Source organism: Anolis sagrei, chromosome 1, assembly GCF_037176765.1.
Source record: "Anolis sagrei isolate rAnoSag1 chromosome 1, rAnoSag1.mat, whole genome shotgun sequence".
Classification (NCBI taxonomy): Eukaryota; Metazoa; Chordata; class Lepidosauria; order Squamata; family Dactyloidae; genus Anolis; species Anolis sagrei.
Genome location: NC_090021.1, coordinates 191876504 through 191895501, shown reverse-complemented (window position 1 = coordinate 191895501; position 18998 = coordinate 191876504). Strand labels below are relative to the sequence as shown.

At 37.4% G+C, this 18998-nt stretch overlaps 1 protein-coding gene across 1 annotated transcript in view; it reads right to left on the bottom strand.

Annotated features, from left to right (window-relative positions):
• The window catches only part of ATF2 (activating transcription factor 2), a 51452-nt gene that overhangs the window by 10803 nt on the left and 21651 nt on the right, over positions 1–18998 (bottom strand). The window contains exons 10-11 of the mRNA XM_060779417.2: positions 6531–6680; positions 4458–4664 (exon numbers count right to left, since the gene is read on the bottom strand). Of these exons, the coding sequence (XP_060635400.2) occupies positions 4458–4664; positions 6531–6680 (357 nt within the window). The remainder of the gene's footprint in view (positions 1–4457; positions 4665–6530; positions 6681–18998) is intronic.

The following is an 18998-nucleotide window of genomic DNA, read 5'->3' as shown; positions in this document are numbered from 1 at the left end:
AGAGTGGTTCTCCTGTGGTGTTGAACTAGGGTCAGCGCCACTGGACTGTAGGGCTCCTTCCTGCTGTCGCAGTGGCTCGGGCTGACTTTATGGTCTTCCCTGGGGCTGATCTGGAGTTTTGCACTCTGGATTGGCCATTGAGTAAAGTGTCTGTGTCGATGCGGCCCAAGACCAGAGTCAATGCATGACGATAATAACATTGAAACAAGAGCAGCCCCATCATGAACCAGAGTACTAATCCCCTTGTTACAAGGACAGCTAAATACTGTTATTTTTTGGCCAGATGTTTGTAAGAGCAGCCCTTTAAAGTATATTTCAACTCCATTATATTATAGTTCAACCAATTTACAGTATATCTTAAAATGGAACAAAAGTGGTTAACTAAATTCACTGATTTGGCAATGGATCATTTTTAGCTTCTCAAAGTAATATAGCAGAATTGAACCATCTTTTAAAAAATATTTCATATTAATACACTTCTAACTGCAATCCCTGAGTTGTTTATTTTGTAGAATAGATAAAGCCAGAACAAGAACTATTGGACCCTGGCACTGTTTCACAGCCAGCAAGCTATAGGAGACTGAACTTATTAAATTTGATATTAAACATAAGTAATCACAGGTCATTACTACCCACTATGCTGATCAGTCGAGCAAGCTTGTCAAGTGAAGAATTACTACAGAAATGCAGAATTAATATATCCACATACAGTACAGTTTAATTATTTCTTTGACATTCAATTTTCTTTACAAGTTGTTCTGTTCTTCACAGTTAACGGTTCTGCTGCTTGCAGACTATAAAAAATGCCTTCCCCTAAAATCTATTACAATGGGATTAACTCTTGAGAATCTGCAATAAAAATAACGCTCTTCCAATTACATGTTTAAGCAAGACAATAAATGTGGAAAACCTAGGTGTCTCTTTGAGAAGTCGAAGACCATTTGGAGCAGGCAAGGCAGAACCCTGTTTGTGTCCCTTTGCTAAGTCAAATCCCCAGTCCAGCAGCCAGAGAGGGAAAAACCTGAAGTCTATTCCTCCTACAGTACTATATCTACATATAGATATATCTTGTATCTATCCCCTACATCCTCAGCACAGCAATTGCACACACTCCACATAAACTCTTTATGCTCAATGTCGCTCATATACAAACAAGGCAGTCATTCCTTGTGTTCTGCTCTTCTTCAGCATTGGCCAAATACCACACACACAGGGAGATAGGAAAGAGCAAGGAACACAACTGGGCATCTGTCAATGTTGATTTGGATACATGCTATATATGGCCACAAGTTGCATCTCGTCTAACAAACATGAGCTTATAGCAAATGAAAGCAGCAAACATGGGCATTCAAGTAGACACTCCCAGTCAATCTACTGAGCATGTTTTGCAAGTTTTTCATTCATGTCTATGTTTGGATATTTATTTATTTATTTACTTACTATATTTATATCCCACCCTCTCTCACCCTGAAGGGGACTCAGAGCGGCTTACAAACTCGCAACAATTCAATGCTGTATAAACAAACATGTATAAACACTAAGCATATACATTAAAAGCCAAAAATTTAAGGAAAAATCTATACATCTAAGGATAGTGGAGCTGCAAACAGAATGCTATTCTCCTGCTCCTCAGATCTCTAGAAAGACCACCACAACAGCTCTCAATAACAAGCGAAATAAAATTTTCCCTTGCAAATTACTTCAATAATAAGAGATTATGTGTGTGCCTATGAGATGCATAGGGAGAATAAAGTGTTTAAAAACTAAAACAAGTCCTATTGCATGTATGTACAGTCATAAAATATGAACAGCAATATTTGATTGCTGTTGTTTTTTAAACTTTTATTCTTATTGCTTGGATAAGATTTTTTATTTCCTTCCAAAATATTTGCTTTGCTTGGTTATTTTTTAAAAGTCTGTTTTATGTTTTCCAGTTCCTAAATGGCTTGGTGCTGGTTTGGCTAGCATCGTTTGTCTTCTCATTTCAAAATATTGCTTCCACTAAAAAAATTAAATAAATTGACCTTCTGCTGGTGAACTGGAAATTATATTATTATTATAATTTTTGGTAAACAATATTATGTTATTACTTGCACTATCAGATCTGGTAACAGCCTCCCTCCACCCCCCAAATGGGCTGCATTTGATGTTTCTCCCTTTCCTACTTAAAATCTTTTGCGGCTGAGACCAATTCTGGTTTTACTTCCTTGTAGGTATTGAATGAATAAAATAAGCATAAATAAAAAAAATAGGAATAGCAATGCTACCATCTTCCTTTCTTGCTGCTTCTCATACACTGTTCATACACTGCTTCTCATACATTGTTCAAGCTAGAAGCTTGAACAATGACGAGAAGGCGGCATGAATGAGATGTTTAGTATTCTAATCCATGGCAATTTACAGGCCAAAAGCTGATATGAAAGCAAGTAAGGTGCCCCAAAGGTGGAGGGAGATGCTGAATACTGGACTGCCAAACTACCACTAAAGAGGTATTATTATTATTATTATTATTATTATTAAACTTTATTTGTACCCCGCTAGCATCTCCCGAAGGATTCGATGCGGCTTACACAGGCCGAGGCCTCAACACACAACACAATCTAAGCAAATCAAACAATTAAAAACAGAATAAAGCAAAATAAACAACAGGCACAATACAGTAAACACAATAAAACTGGGCCGGGCCAGAGCAATGGGTACAAGATTAAAAGTGCTGATGTGACAGGAGGTGTATATAGGGCTTCCAGGGCAAGTGCGATGTGCGATGTGCAGCAATCATTGGTTCTGATAAAGTGCTTATGGGACTTGGTGGTGGAGATTTCCTAATCTGGGAAGGCGCATCGGAAAAGCCAGGTCTTCAAGTTCTTTCTGAAGACAGCCAATGTAGGGGCCTGTCTAAGGTCTTTGGGGAGGATGTTCCAGAGTCGGGGGGCCACCACAGAAAAGGCCCTGTCCCGCGTCCCCACCAAGCGCGCTTGCGACGCCGGTGGGATCACGAGCAGGGCCTCTCCAGATGACCGAAGAGAACACGTGGGTTTGTAGATGGAGATGCGGTCACGCAGGTAGGCTGGTCCCAAACCGTTCAGGGTTTTGTAGGTAAGCACCTGCACCTTGAATTGGGCTCGGAAAAGGTACAGACCTTCCCAGGGAAAGGATAACTAGGGTGGTGGGTAGGTAGTCTGCATCAGGCCTGTAGCCGGGGGGCGGTTTTAGGGGTTCAACCCCCCCCCCCCAAATTTTCAGGTTAAAAAAACAACCTGGTTTACTCATGAATTTTAACTGGTTAACCAAATCCCCATGCTAAGTCTATGAGGCGCAAAAAATTAAGAGTCCTTCTAGAGCTGCAAGCACTATCTCAAGCAAATATTGACAATTTATTTACACTGTCATTACTTGTAGCAATAGCCGATGTAGCGAAGCAACCAAGTTGGGGGGGGGGGGTGTTGAATGCTCTCATTAAGGAGGCCAGACTTGGTGGAGGTGGTTGACAGGGGTGGAGCTGCACGCTATTGAAGGCTGCTCTGCCCCCTGCTGTGCTCTTTGCTTCAGTGTGACCCTACCCCCCCCGAAATCTTCAACCCCCCCCCCCCCCCCGTGAAATTTTCAACTTTCCCCAAAAAAATTTTCTGGCTATGGCCCTGGTCTGCGTTAATGAGCCTATATAGACACCTTAACCATGCTCCAAACCCTTAAAAACCTATAAAGTCTTATAAAGAGCTTGGGAAAGAAGCCCACTATACCATAATGGATCTGTCTGCCTTACCTGCTGTATAAACTTAGATCTGTGTAGACTTAAAACATTTTTCCAGGTGTCTGGTCTGAGGATACTTGAGACTGGAGAGAATCTAATCCTGCACAGACTTACTCTCTTCATATGGCTGATCCTGAGATAATTTAAAGCCTGCTGGTCTGCACCTTGCCTATCAGATTACTAGTTTAAGTCACATGATCTTTCGAAGCCAATGAATCTTATAGTAAACTTCCTGGTTGTCTGTCATTTGTGTTACACAGCCCAAGTATTATAATGTAGCCCTCCCCACACAAATGGATTTATAAATATGAATGGGTAGAAATGAACAATATGCTACAGCATGTTTTGGTTAATGAGAGAAATGCAGAAAATTGTACATACTAAAAAGATGCATCAGAAAATGCATATGGATTTCCATGCAAGGAGGAAAGTCTTGGAACCTGATGTGAACAAAGGAAGAGATATGAATGCAGGTGGGATTTGAAGAACTGCAGTGAAATCAAGATTTCACTTCTTTCAACTAGTGCAAAACCACCAAATGCAATCCAATATGTATACAGTTTCTGGAATGATCACTGCAAGAATTATCAGTATAAAATAATAACTAAATTTTAATTATCTTAAACATGGCTTAAGCCACAATATTGTGTTTTATTCTACACATCGGTAAGGTTTTTACATTGTAAGCAAGAATATCTTAAGGTACCTGTAACTGGCCATTTAATGAACTTAGGTCTTCTGCTTTCTTTTCCAAAGACTGCACCCAAACTTTTCTTTTTTGTCTACATCTTGATGCAGCAGCCCTGTTCCGTTCGAGAAATTTACGCCTTTTCTCATCAGGGTCTTCATTTGCTGCTCTTCTTCGGCGACCACCAGTATTCGGAGTTTGTGGTGCAGGCTGAGCTGGAGAAGCCTGTAAGAATCCAAATGAAGAAATGAATAAACAAATTCTACACTTTTCTACCAAAAATATTTCATTAGAGAAAAATGTCAGACATATTCTGGGACTCTACAAACCAACATTGTTATGATAAATAACAGTCTCATTTAGTACCAAATTAAATTAAAAAAACACACACAGCACTGTGTTCTCATTTTGCAAAAAACATAAATAACGTAACATTTCTGCATAAAAACCTAGTAAGCCATCCCTTGGTTAGTGAAAGCCTCACTTATGCCACCTAGAATGCTGCTCAGACAGAACCATCATGGCTTCCTAAACTATGAATGAGCATGCTAGAAATGTGGCAGACTCCCACACTCCTCCCTATATCACATGCTTGTTTTGGCATTTCAGTACGTTTTTTAAAAACCAGACTATCCTATTACAGCCAAAAATAGAGTCCTCAGATGTTGGTTACTAACTGGAATTGAACTATGGCTTAGGATTCCAGTTGACAAACCAACATTAAGATAAAGTTCCCCATTTTGGACATAATATTATTCTCTGGTTCAAATAATCCAGGACATATGCATCTAAACCAAAAGGTTTAGAAACTCTTCAGCAGAGAACCCAGTTAATATAAGATACTGTAGGATAAGCTAAGGTAAGGAGAATGGAATCACAGTGAATTCAGCTACAGGCTGCTGAAGGCTCTGCAGAGAAACTCAGTGGATGCAATGTTGGTTGGAGGAGTGAGACAGGAACAGTAGAGAGGGAAGATGTCAAGAGGCAGGCAGCACTAAAAAGGGCAAAAGAGCAGTCACATGGTAGGAAGTAGCAGTTTAGGGATGTTGCTGAGACAAATCCCAGCAGGGCTCAAGGCAAAACTGAAAACTGTGGGAAAAGAGTCTGCTGCAACAGTACTCCAAATGTTGACAAATGTGTCCAGCTGTGTGGCAGAATGTATGTTCCAGAGTTTGAAGTAACTGTGGCTACTCCAAGTAGCATTGTTAAAGGTGGCGCAGAAGAAACAGAGACAGGAAAAAGTGCACGCACATAGGAAATACATGGGCAAGAGAGGGTGCTGTTTAATTAACCATATACATAATTTTGGCTGTAATTGTTGTATTTTTGGTTATTTCTTTGATCTGTGCTATGTATTTGAGATTACCACAGCAGATTCACTTGATCTGTATTCTGCAACAGCGGTCATCTCTTTTATAAGTTTGTGTCTAAGGATTAAGCACGAGGCTCCTTGAATTATGAGTGCAAAACCGTCAATGAAGTGTGGCAATTATAAAGCCAGGGAAATTAAAAATTGGCTTATCTTACAAGTATTGATGAAAGCACTTCAGATGTGTAGTTACATAGCTCCAAGAGAGTTAATCTTGCTATGGCGCATAATTTAGTGAGTCCCCTCCCCAAAAAGCCAAGAAGTTTTAGGATTAAAAAAATATTTTGTTGGAGTAAGGTGCAGGTTCATGAACTGAACATTTAACATGTTTCAAATATGCTACTGTTTGACAACTTACGGTTCAACTACACTGTAGAATTAATGCAGTTTGATACCACTTTAACCTGCCATGGCTCAATGCTATGGAATCCTGGGATTTGTAGTTTGGTGAGGCACCAGCACTCTTTGATAGAAAAGGCTTGTAAAACTACAACTTTGATGATTCTATAGTATTGATCCATGACAGTTAAAGTGGTGTCAAAATGCATTAATTCTACAGTGTAGATGTATCCGAGTCATGATACATTCACACTTTCCCTTTTCTTTTGTCTTCTATCTTTTACCTACGGTAATATCAACTTTGCTTTGTTCCAGAAGTAGGAAAAATGAACTCTATCAATTTTTTAATCAGAAGAAACAGAGTCAGAAGCAAAGCTTCATACCGGCGTTTCAGTAGTTGATGTAGCAGGTTGTTGCAGTGACTGTGGCCTGGCTTCCTCTGGCTGATTTCTAACCAATCCACTTGTTTGTCCTTTTGCAGTATCTTCATTTGTTACCTGAGAGTGCTGCTGGGTTAAGGCAGCTTTTAATCTCTAAAAGGAAGAAAATGTTCTGTGATCAACAATGATCGGAAATACCTACTTAATGCTTTTTTTAGTTTAAAATTGCTTAGACAAGCTATGTCTACCTGAGTTGGGATTGTTTCTCCCCAACCCCCTGTATCCCCCATTGTTGCACATCCCAGGCGTTTCACAAGCCCAGAGAAGACTTTCTGAAGACAGCCATAGCTGACAGTAAGCAAGGCATTGCAATATAACCCACTATAAGCTGTAACACAAAACAGAAATTGTAAAACTGAACAATTGAATGCAGAAGTCAGGAAACTGGAAGAACTCAGATATCACCTGCAGAATATGTATCCTATCAATGATGCCACAATATGACGGATCAACCATGGTTAAAAAACACAAATGGTTATCTGAAATATTTTAAAATGACTTCATTATTGAACAAAATGCTCCAGTAACAGACTCCAAAATTGCAATCTGTTAATCATCACTCCAAACTATTTAAATATGTGTTTCCTGCCCTATATTAGGAGGTCTCAGTTTATTTCAGCCTCTTCTTGTTCCACGGTACTCAGAGCAATACCAGAGGAACCATATTATGAAAGTGGCTGGAAAGAGAACAGACAGTGTCTTATTTAAGACCACCCAGTAAGCTTTATAACTGGTGATATGGCGATTTTGATTACATGTCCAATTATATAAAAATACATTTGAACCAGGCCAAAGAACTTGATTGATTGTGGGAGCGAGGGTGCCAGAACAATTTACCTGGCTGTCTGAATGATAATAGTGCAAGTGTCAACTACTGACACCTCTCCTCTATTATTATTATAACTACTACTACTATTTTATTATTATTATTATTATCATCCTGCCTTTCTCCCCACAGGAATTCAAGATGGCTAACAGCAAACATGCCACAATACAACAGAATTTTAAAGCAAGGCAAATACACATAATATAACAATTAAAAAGCAAAGAAACGTTTCAGAAATGAATTAAAAAAGCTAATATACAATTGAAATTCAATCAAAATTACATTTAAAAATGATGCCCCCATCATACATTTATTAAATGCCTGATGGAGGAGGTACATTTTAAAATACTGTGAAAGGCCAGCAGGAATCGGGCCATCTTGGTCTCTCTAAGGAGGGAGTCCCAGAGTCTGGGAGCTGTCACCGAAAAGGCCCTCTCTCTTATTCCCACCAAACACGCTTGAGAGGACGATGGAAAAGAGAGAAGGCGCTGCTCAGATCATCTTAGTGTTCTAACAGGCTGATGATATGATCCTTCAAGACCCACGCCACAAGCTCGAATTATCTTTCTCCAGTTTGTTTCTCCCCAAAGAGAAAAGAACTTGTGTTCAGAAAGGAGTGCTATGGAGTCCTAGCCCAGTTTTGATTCTCTCTCCCCCAATTACAATAAGGGTCTCACATGAGGTCCTACGTAATAGATTGGCCAAATTTGGCAAGTGTCCAAAGGTTTCCTATCCCGTTTAGAGTAAAATACACAATAATAAACTACACTGATAAAGATTCAACACACATTCTCACATATCCTTGAAAACAAATTTGTTTCATGACTTCTCTGAATTGACAGGAAGAGATCCCTCAACTCCAAGTTTATAGAAACAATACTACTGTAACAACAATTCAGGAAAAGTCAGAACCATATTTCATATCTGCCACAAAGCCTCATCAGAGTAATAACCCTTCATCTCCTGGGTGTTATCTTACCATCTGCTGCTCTATTACTTATCTTTATTTTGCAACTAATTAACAGCATAATCTTCTAAATTCAGCAAGTTAATTATCATTATTGTGGTCTTTGCAGCATCATCAGTCCTCATGAAGCCTTGTCTCTCCCTTCCCCCAAGAGAAGGCATGGAAATGAAGGAGGTTGGGAGAGGGCCTGCTTGTTGAGAGCGGGCTCATTAGGTGTTTGCTGATTAGCTCCGCAGGCAGAGAGGCAGGTCAGGAGAGTTCTGCTGAACACAAGGTCCCATGCCGAGCTCAACAAAGTTAATGGGAGCTTCTGAACATTTGCCAAGCTGCCCTCTTTCAATTCTCTGCAGTAACCCCTGCAGAAAACCTACTGGTGGCTACCCACAATGCTTCAAGTAATTCTTTACAGTTTTGCTTTGGGGAAAAAATGTGTGAAGAGCATTCCAGAAAATACCACTTAAAGAAAAATGTTTAGCATACAAGATCATCCTGTCAGATATTATATTTTTATACAGAGGTAGCTATTAACCCTTCATTTGCTGCATAGCTGTAATTTCACATGCTTCCAGAAACAAAGTAGAGGCAATTCCCAATCTCACTTTCGAGGAAACTTGTATTAAATTATTATTTTCTGAAATGCCACCTGGGGATATATCTATCTATCTTACCCTCAAAATTGGTCATTTTGTTTCCCTTGTTCTTACTTCAGGAATTTTCCAGCAATATCTCTGGCAGCCCTTTCCAATTGACTCTAGGGGTTGGTGTTCATCTTCGTTTCTAAGACGAAGAGCCGGCATTGTCCGTAGACACCTCCAAGGTGCCCGGCATGATTGTATGGAGTGCTGTTACCTTCCCACTCACATTTGCAAGTTTTTGAACTGTTAGGTTTGCAGAAGCTGGGACTGACAGTGGGAGCTCATGCCGGTCCCCGCATTTGAACCTGCAACCTTTCGGTAAGCAAGTTCAGCAGCTCAACGGTTTAACCCACTGTGCCACCGGGCGGTCCATTTTTTCAATATCTTGAAGCTAAGTTCCTGCTTTACTGACTTTCCCCCCTGCTCTAGAAATCTTGGTAACAGAGGGGCCTCTCCTGCTTGCTAGACTCAGTTTTTACAGGACACTCAAACTCAGGCAATGCAACTTGGGTGACAGACAAAAGCACAGGGTCAAATTATGAACTGCTCACTACAAATTTATTTATGTATTTTCTTTATTTTTATCCTGCTTTTCTCCCAACACAGGGACTCAAGACCACAAACAACAAACATGACACAATACAAATTAAATGCATGGATATAGGAATATAAAAATTAAAATACAATTAGAGTACAATGAAAATTACAGTTAAAAATAGCAATGTCCCAATGTTATTCTGTGAAGCTTCATTTTTAAATTTTATCTGTTTAAATTGAAACTGGGCAATCACTCCCATGTGGATGACAACAAAAAACATTGTCAAACTGAGGTTTCTCAACTAGATGCGAGTGGCCATCTTTTTCATATCTAGTAGCTGTCTGCCTGCTTTTGGAATTTTACCATGAAACTTAGCAATGCAACTTGGATGAAAACCAAAAGTACTGTATCTTATTTTGAAGCACCTAGCATAATGTCTTGAAGTTATGGCTGCCAAAGACAGATATACCTACATGCCAATATTATCGAGATTAGGTACTCAGTGATAGCAGAGTGAATGGTGATTTAATGAATACATGAGAAAAAGTCAATGCCTTGTGACTCCTGGGAGCTCAAAATTAAACAGCTTTTAATGTGCCCTTAACTGTTTTAATCTAATGTTTTATTTAAGATGGTTGTATTTTTTTTAAAAAAAATAACATTCCAGATTGTTTTTTTTTTTGTTTTAATGTACATTTGAGCTGCTTTGAGTCCCATATGGAAGAAAAGATGGCTATAAATTAGATAAGAAATAAAAACCAAGAAAACATTTAACAAGTGCTTAGAGCCCACTTACAAGTTCAGTTAGTGTTTGTTTCATGAAGAGATAACGGCTTCATGGAGTTTCTGTATTACTTAGGCTACTGCATCTACACTGCATGTAATTTTTAAGAAAATGTTTGATGTTTAATGGAAAATTAAAACATCACAGATACTGAACACAATGACTTAGACTGACAGTAGCAGTCCTCGAGGAGATCATCTCAGCAACTATCATGAAATCATCTTCCTCTCTACAGCCTCCTACAAAGTTCAATCCCACTGTTATTTCCAATTTAAGCAGTTTCGCTGAAACAACTGTTGAACATTATGACAACAATTATGTAACTCGCAAGGATTCAATGACAGGAAAAGTCAAAGGGGCGTACGAACCTTCAAGTAAGATAATGTATGTCAAAGTCTTTGTACAAAGAATTTAATACAAAATCTCTGTATTACAGCAGCATTAAGGGTAGGTACTTAATTTTCCTTAGTTACAATTCAATCTTTCATATTACCATTCAAAAGTTGGTAGCAAGTTCAGCAGACCTGGATCCAACTTAATGTGCTTAAATTAAATTTCATCCTCGATGCTAAATGTTCATCTCTGTGAAATGGTTTCATTTCAAGTGCTTAACTGATTATTTTTGCATGTTGTTATTTAATTGTTATGGTTATACTGCAAAGTTCACTTTTAAAAATGGGGAGTCAGCATAAAATCTTTATTATCCTCCTCATACACATTAATTTCGCAATTTGTAATTTCAACCTTTGGCTGAAGACCTGCTTTAAGTAAAAGCTAGCCTAATGGAATCATTTTTTCCGAATGTATCTACTCTATGATCTAGCATATGATCTGCTGATTCTCCTTGACAATCAGCAGCCCCGAAGGCACTCATTCTTTTTAATACGAGTATTCTTTATCAATTCAGACCTAAAACAATTATGTGAAAATTTACACATGTGGCAGCAAGACACAGCTGTGTCAATGAAATACATAACTATGTAATATTGGATGACCTAATTTTTAGCACAGTCTATCATGTAAAATGCATAATTCCAAGCTGGCAACACTACGAAAAACCACTAGAGAGCACAGAAGAGATTTAAATCTAAGATGAACCCCTCAGGAGTGTCTTGCAATTAGAATGCACATAATTGGAAGAAGAACATTCTTCAGATGAAGGAAATCATGATTGTAAATTCAGCATACGAAACAAATTATCTATCTCATTTCTAAAGATGAGACAAAACAAAATCAATTCTTTATCATGATGCATACAAATATCACTTCAAAATAGGATTACGATTTACCAAATCGAAGCTGTTTTGACAATAATGTCTTTATATATAGTTGTAGCTTTGTGATATGTTATGTTAGATCTGAAAGCAAGACATAATTTATAAATTACACTTGAAATAAAAAACAGATTTTAAAAATGTATTTTAACATTAATTTCCTAAGACCAGCTCCTCACTGCTCTCAAAATGTATATAACCAGTCAGGTGAAAAAGGTCTGAGAGTGCCCACTATCATATTATTAACTCATAGCAGATTTTTATCCATGCAACATGAGCACAAGTTTCTCTATCTTTAAGAAACTTACTCCAAGGGAAACATGCACATTAAAATATACATTCTGAAGGTGCATCTACACTGTATACCTTATATACTCGATCATAGACTGAATTTTTCAGCCCCTTTTAAAGCTGAAAAAGCCCCCCTCGGCTTATACTCGACTCAAAATTATTTATCATTTCACTGTTTTATTATTATTATCATTATTATTATTATTACAGTTATTGTTCTATTCTATTTATAATAATAATATTTACATCATTTTATTCTATTATTATTATTATTACATTTTATTATTTTACTCTATTTTTATTATTACATTTACATTATTTTACTCTGTTGTTATTATTTTTATTACTTTTATTATTTTACTTTATTATTATTATTATTATTATTATTATTATTATTATTAGAAACACAACAGGATTACTACACAGCAAAAAAAAATCACTATGCTGGCTGTTGTATTAGATCACATGTCAGACTCTTCCCAAGTGTCTAGGACTGTGTGATGTATTGGTAAATAATGTGTGCAGATATGAGTAGGGTGGCCTTTTGCAACTGGCAGCGCCAATTGTGTTTAAGTGCAGGCCAAGGTCTTTAGGGACTGTACCCAGTGAGCCGATCACCACTGGGACCATCTGTACTGGCTTCTTCTTCTTCCATTTATTATTTACTCTATTATTACTGTCATGACATTTCCATCATTTTACTCTATTATTATTTTTATTACATTTATTATTTTACTGGATTATTATTGGAAGGATACGTAAGCACATTTACATTGAAGGAGGTTAGAATAATGGTTTAATCAGAGTTGGATAGTCTTATCTTAAATTACAGTTTTATGTAAATATTCAAAAACATTTAACCTACTGGTGCCTCAATTAATGTAATTTTATTGGTATCTATTTTTATTTTGAAATTTGCCAGTAGCTGCTGCATTTCCCACCTTTGGCTTCTACTCAAGTCAATACATTTTCCCAGTTTTTGTAGTAACATTAGCAGCCTTGACTTATATCAGGGTTGGCTTATACTTGAGTATATATGGTAATTAATTCAGTTAGTTAAAAGAGAAAGATAAAATCCTGGTGTGATAACTCCTTTGTTTTAACAACCAATCAGAATAATGTACAGGTGTGCACTTTAACAGAAAACTTGGTTTACTCCAAAGTGAAAGCAGTGGTTTTCAATTTATTTCTCTTGAGGGCATAAGAATGAGAATGGGGCAGTATTTCAGTCTTTTGCCCATAACAGTTTGTTGTTTCATGGCAATGTGCCATGGTGAAACAGTGGAAGGCTATTAGTAGATATGATGATAAACAAAAGTAACTACATTAAAATTCATTGAAAGCATTAATTTATGTAATGTAGGGAGCCAATGATTGCTTCAAGCAATAACAGTTATGATCTTGTAACTGTATAATTAACGCTGTACCTTAACATCCTGCCTGGGTAGTGGTGAATTACTTTGGAGATTAGGCAATTTTAATTGCTGCTTTCAATAAATACTTTTATCTCTATAGACAGCAGTATCAGAATGGAGCATGTTTTCAGTCAATCCCACTGTGTGCAATAACAACAAAATGCTGCAGGTGCTTCTCAACATTTTCACTCTTCACAATCTCATAACTTGGCTATTAGGCACCTTTTTGTAAGTTTACTTATCCACTACAATTAGATTCAACTGCTGAAGAGAACCAAACCTAAGAAAACGATTTTGTTAGTCACTCCCGAGTTTATCCAGCACATCCATGCAAAGGAAGAGACAGAAATGTACGACCAACATAATAGCCTGTTTTACAGAAAATGCTGAACTAGTGATGGTGTTTTAATTGAATCTACCGCAGTTTGATTTAAGGAAAATAATAAGAGTTGCAAGATTCTAAATAAGAAATGGGCAGCTATAACTAAAACAAGTAAATTATCAACATGAAACAGGATTATAGCTAAAGCAGATACAACTTAATTGTGTTCCTCACTGATTTTAAAAAAATCTTCACCAGCTTTTTCAGCAACAGCAGTGATCCTATCAACTAAATAGCAAAGCACAGAATTGTTGAAAGAGGATAAGTAAAAGCCCATGCCCCGATGAAGTGATAATAATTACTATGTATCAGCACATGCAAACACAGTTCCCAGGGCTTCAAGAGAACTGAAGGCAATTTATTAATATATTGTATTATTCCTCTTCTGTTATAGGGTAAAGGTTATCACATTGAGATAATACTGTGTAAAAGAGTATCTGATAATTGCAAGTATTTAGAACTCAGGAATAATTAGCACCTTTACTCCCAAGCTGGACACTGAGTACCAAAATAGGGAAAGCATGAATTTAAACATTAGCAACACCATCAACTGGTCTATATCTTTGAACAACAACAAAAAAAGAATTTTTTAAGTCATTATTTTTCAGACAGTTGCATTTAGCCACACACTTCTGTAAGACCCTTGACAAATCTTAGAAGGGTAAGTAGAAATCTGATCCATTAAAAAAAGTAAATCATCAATTTTTACGGAACAGATATTGCAGATTTATATGACTTGACATGCAACATTATAGTCCGTTCTATTTCCAGACACATTACTTATATCACTCATATGTGATATAGACATGAAGGTCCTGAGATAAAGTAACTGAATTATTTCAAATTTTATACTTATGACTATCACATATAAATATTGAAATAATGTCACCTTAACATGCAATTTACACTGAACAGTAGGTATTTGCAAATGTGTGCATATGTGTGTGTGGGTATATATACACACACAAATCAATCAATCAATCAATCAATCAGAACAGCTGTATGGTTATGTACTATGTGGAAGATATTTGAGAGCTATATTCCATGAGCAGGCGGGCACTTATGAATATGAACCTTGGTGCTTGTCAATAACACCCTATCTTTAAAAAGTTTGTTTTAGTTTTCATTTCTTTCTTGTTTTAAACCTGGAAAGCATCAGAGAAATCTGCTTAGTATGCAACCACTCCTGTATTCTTTCCCCTGACAGCCTTTGGACTGATGTGGGCCTAGAAAAAGTCTTAGGGAATGAAAACGGTGGGCAACTACAGGAAAGATGTTTTCCAATGTAGCACAACAGGGCTTCTTTAGGTTCTTGTAGGTTTTTTCGGGCTATAGGGCCATGTTCTAGAGGCATTTCTCCTGACATTTCGCCTGCATCTATGGCAAGCATCCTCAGAGGGCTTCTTTGTTTTTTATTTAAATCACTTGTGACCTCTTTCCATCTGAGACATTTTTACTTGAACCCAGGTATATAGGTATACAAAATAGGCACAAAAATTAAACATTTGCTGATAATAATTAGCATTTGGAAGGCTTGCTAAACAGGCTGGTTTTCCTTTTGTAGAGTTGTAGTATTTATTGGCGAGTGCACATTAAACACTGCATATTTCTGCTAAGAGATTTGTGTAAATGGGTTTATAATGGTTGGTTTGTAATCTTTTACTGTTGCCAAATTTTTCGTGACCTCAACATTGAGCTAAGGTAGTGGTTCTCAACCTGTGTGTCCCCAGATGTTTTTGTTAGAAGTATTGTAAAATGTGCAAAATTATATTGTTCATTGTATGTATTTGGTTATATTTGTGTAAGTAAGTTTGTGCCTTTAATTGCTGAAATGCTTGTGGTTTGGGTTTGGTCAATTAGGTGCAGGTGGATCTCATTGCTGCTGTTATAATGGTTTGCATCTGCCTGCAGTTTTTAGGTCTTGGTCTTGGATTTGGTTGGAGGTTTTTGTTTAGGGTCTGATGTCTGATTTCTGAGTTTCCACTATGAAGCTATAATAAAGTAAGCTTATGCTGTAGTATTGTTATTTTTTATTTTGATATTATAACTCTGCTGACAGGTTATGGGCCCAGAACGCTGCATAATCCATGTGTCTGAGGTGATGTTTGTTTTTGAAATATGTGGTGGAACATTAAGAAGTTTTTTGAAGGCATTTTTGAGTCTTCTGCTCCTGGCTGCTTTGGTGAGCAGCGAGGTTTAAAGTGATAGCTTGCTGCTGAACACTAAACCTTGGAAGATTTGCCTTCAGAGAAATCAAGAAGATTTATGGCTTGCTATGTTGGAGAATTTGCCTTCTACGTGCCTGAGCAGCAAGGGCCAACTATGTTGCTTTCCTGTCTTGCCTTGCACAAAAGGTTTTTTCAGCAAATGTTTCTGAAGCCAAAAGAAGAAGCAAACAGTTTGTGAGTCAGACCCTGTGTTTGAATTCCAGAGAATTACTGCAAAGTTTTGAAAGATATTGGACTGCTAGAAGCCAATTTTACTTGAAGAAGTGAATATAAATTGCCTGGGCTGAAACCCGGGTATACTGGGGGTCCTTTCTTTTTTGGTGCAGTAAGTATTTGTTTCTGGAACTTTGGGACTTTAAAGTGAAATACCAAAATGGCTTTGCCGCCTCTTCAAGTTGGTTCACTCCCTTTTGATAAACTATCTGATAGTAACTGGCTCAGTTGGAGCATCAGATTTAAAGCTTATCTTGTTTCCCAGAATTTATGGGACATAATTGAGAATTTGCCAGCTCAACTAACTCCTGCGGATCAACAAAAAGATGAAAGAGCTTTGGCGCTTCTTCAGTTGTCTGTGTCAGATTCTTTGTTGGTTCACCTTCATAATATTCCTCATGCACAAACTGCGTGGAATCTGTTTAAAGATATGTTTCAACGACAATCAAGTGGCTCAAAGGTAATTATGGAATTTGAAGCTCAACGCAAATTGAGAAGTTTTGCTCCTATGCAGAAGAGTTCAAGTTCTGGGACTGCTTCTAATGACACTGCTTGTGTTGCTAAGCCAAAGTCACAAATTGTGTGCTTTAAATGTAAAAAGAAAGGGCATTATGCTAAGAATTGCAAACAGAATCCAGGACAATGGAGAAACAAGCAAGTGGAGAGACCTAGTTCTTCAAAGGACTTACAGCATGCTTTCCTGGTGACCTCTAAGAAGGATACAATGAACTCTTTCATTATTGACTCAGGCTGTTCTCAGCATTTGGTAAAAACTATAGAACTGTTGACAAATGTGAGAGACTCTGATATAAACTTTATTTCTTTGGCAGATGATAGAAAAGTTAAAGTATTTTCTTGTGGTGATCTTTATATTGACAGTCTGAAATGTACTCTTGAGAATGTGTACTATGTACCAGAAATTATGTATAATATTCTCAGTGTCAACAAACTTTTGGATGAAGGTTTTGAGGTGTCTTTAAAGAAAGAAAAGTCTATGCTAATTGATCTTCAAGGTAATGAAGTGCAACTGAGACAAGAAAAGGGATTTTTTGTTTTAAAGTCTGCTACAAATGTGTCTGCTTGCATTAAGCAGATACCTGATAATCCCAGGCCATTACACGACAAATGTATTCATGAATTTCACAGGAAAATGGGTCATTTGTCATGGCAGTATCTAAGACAGACAGCTGAGTTGTGTGAGATTCCTATTCAAGGATGTAAGAATTTTCTAGATTGTGAAATTTGTGCAGCAGAAAATCTTAAAGCTCCTATAGCAAAATACAGTGCTAGAGTTTCAAAAAGGGTCTTAGAGCTTGTTCATATTGATGTATCTGGTCCTCATCCTACTTCTGTAGGCGGGTCAAAATATTTTTTGATTTTGGTAGATGATTTTTCAAGGCTGAAGTTCACCTTCTTTCTAAGAACTAAAGGTGAAGTTTTTCAAAAAATTTCTGCTTGGCTGAAGCTAATGCAAACACAGTTTCCTGAGTACCCAGTACAAGCTTTTCAGAGTGATCGTGGTGCTGAGTTTATGTCCAAACAAATGCAAAATTTGCTTGAAAAGTTTGGCATAGTTCACAGGTTAACAAATCCTTACTCACCCAGTGAAAATGGGGTTGCAGAAAGGTGGATAGGTGTTGTAAAGGTTGTGGCTAGAAAAATGTTAAGAGATGCTAGTTTATCTGATGGATTGTGGGCTGAAGCCGTGGCAAACGCCACTTTTGTGCTCAATCGTTCTTTTTGCAAAAGTGTCAATAGTATTCCTTATGTGTTGTTTTTTGGAAAAACTCCTGATTTGAGTTCAATCAGAGTTTTTGGAAGTGACTCATATGTCTTAATTCCTTCTCAACAAAGACATAAAAAGGATTCTATTTGGAAGAAATTGAAATATCTAGGCCCTGCTTCTGAGTCAAAAGGTTGGAGATTTTGGTGTGGTAATAATAGGGTGTTAGTTTCTAAAAATGTGAAGTTCCAACAACACAGTGGTTGGGAAAGGATTCATTCAAATAAGGAAGTGTTTCTGCCTTTCAATACTACTCAAATGCACACACCACTAACCACACAGCCAACTACACAGCAAGTTTCACAGCGACCTGCTACACAAGTGCAATCAGTTTCACAACAGACTGCACAGCAAAATATACAACCAAGCACATCTCAAGATACACAGTTTGGAACACAAGTGCAAGTGAAGCAAGAATCTGTTTCTAGTCAGTTACAAGGCAGTAGTCCTGTAATTAAAAGGACAGAACCTCAGAAGAGAAAAGCTGAAGCTGAATCTTCTAGTTCAGAAAGTACTAGCTCTAGTAATTCAGAAACTGATGAGACTGATGGAGGAGATAGTACTAGGACCATTCCTAGGCGCAGTTCTAGGACAACTAAGGGTATTCCTCCAAAGAGATACCATTGTGAAGTTGTGAAAATACAAGAACATGACTGGTCTCAACCTCAAAGTTATAAAGAGATGTTGAAAAGAGATGAGACTGAGAGAAATCTTTGGTTAAAAGCAATGCAAAGTGAATTTGATGCTTTGAAAGATTTGCAAGTCATGGAGAAGTCTAAAACAGTTGACAATGTAAAGGTTCTAAGTTGTCGTTGGGTTTATAGACGTAAACAAACAAAGGATGGTGGTTTTTTGTACAAAGCCAGGTTAGTTGCTAGAGGTTTTGAACAGATATATGGAGAAAATTTTAATGAGATATTTAGCCCCACAGTGTCTGGGGAAGCACTAAAAATAACCCTTGCAATTGCCAGTAATAGGAATTTAAAAGTCAAACATTTTGATGTGAATACTGCGTATCTTCATGCAGACTTGGAGGAGAAAGTTTATATATCTGCTATCCCAGGTTTTGAATCTG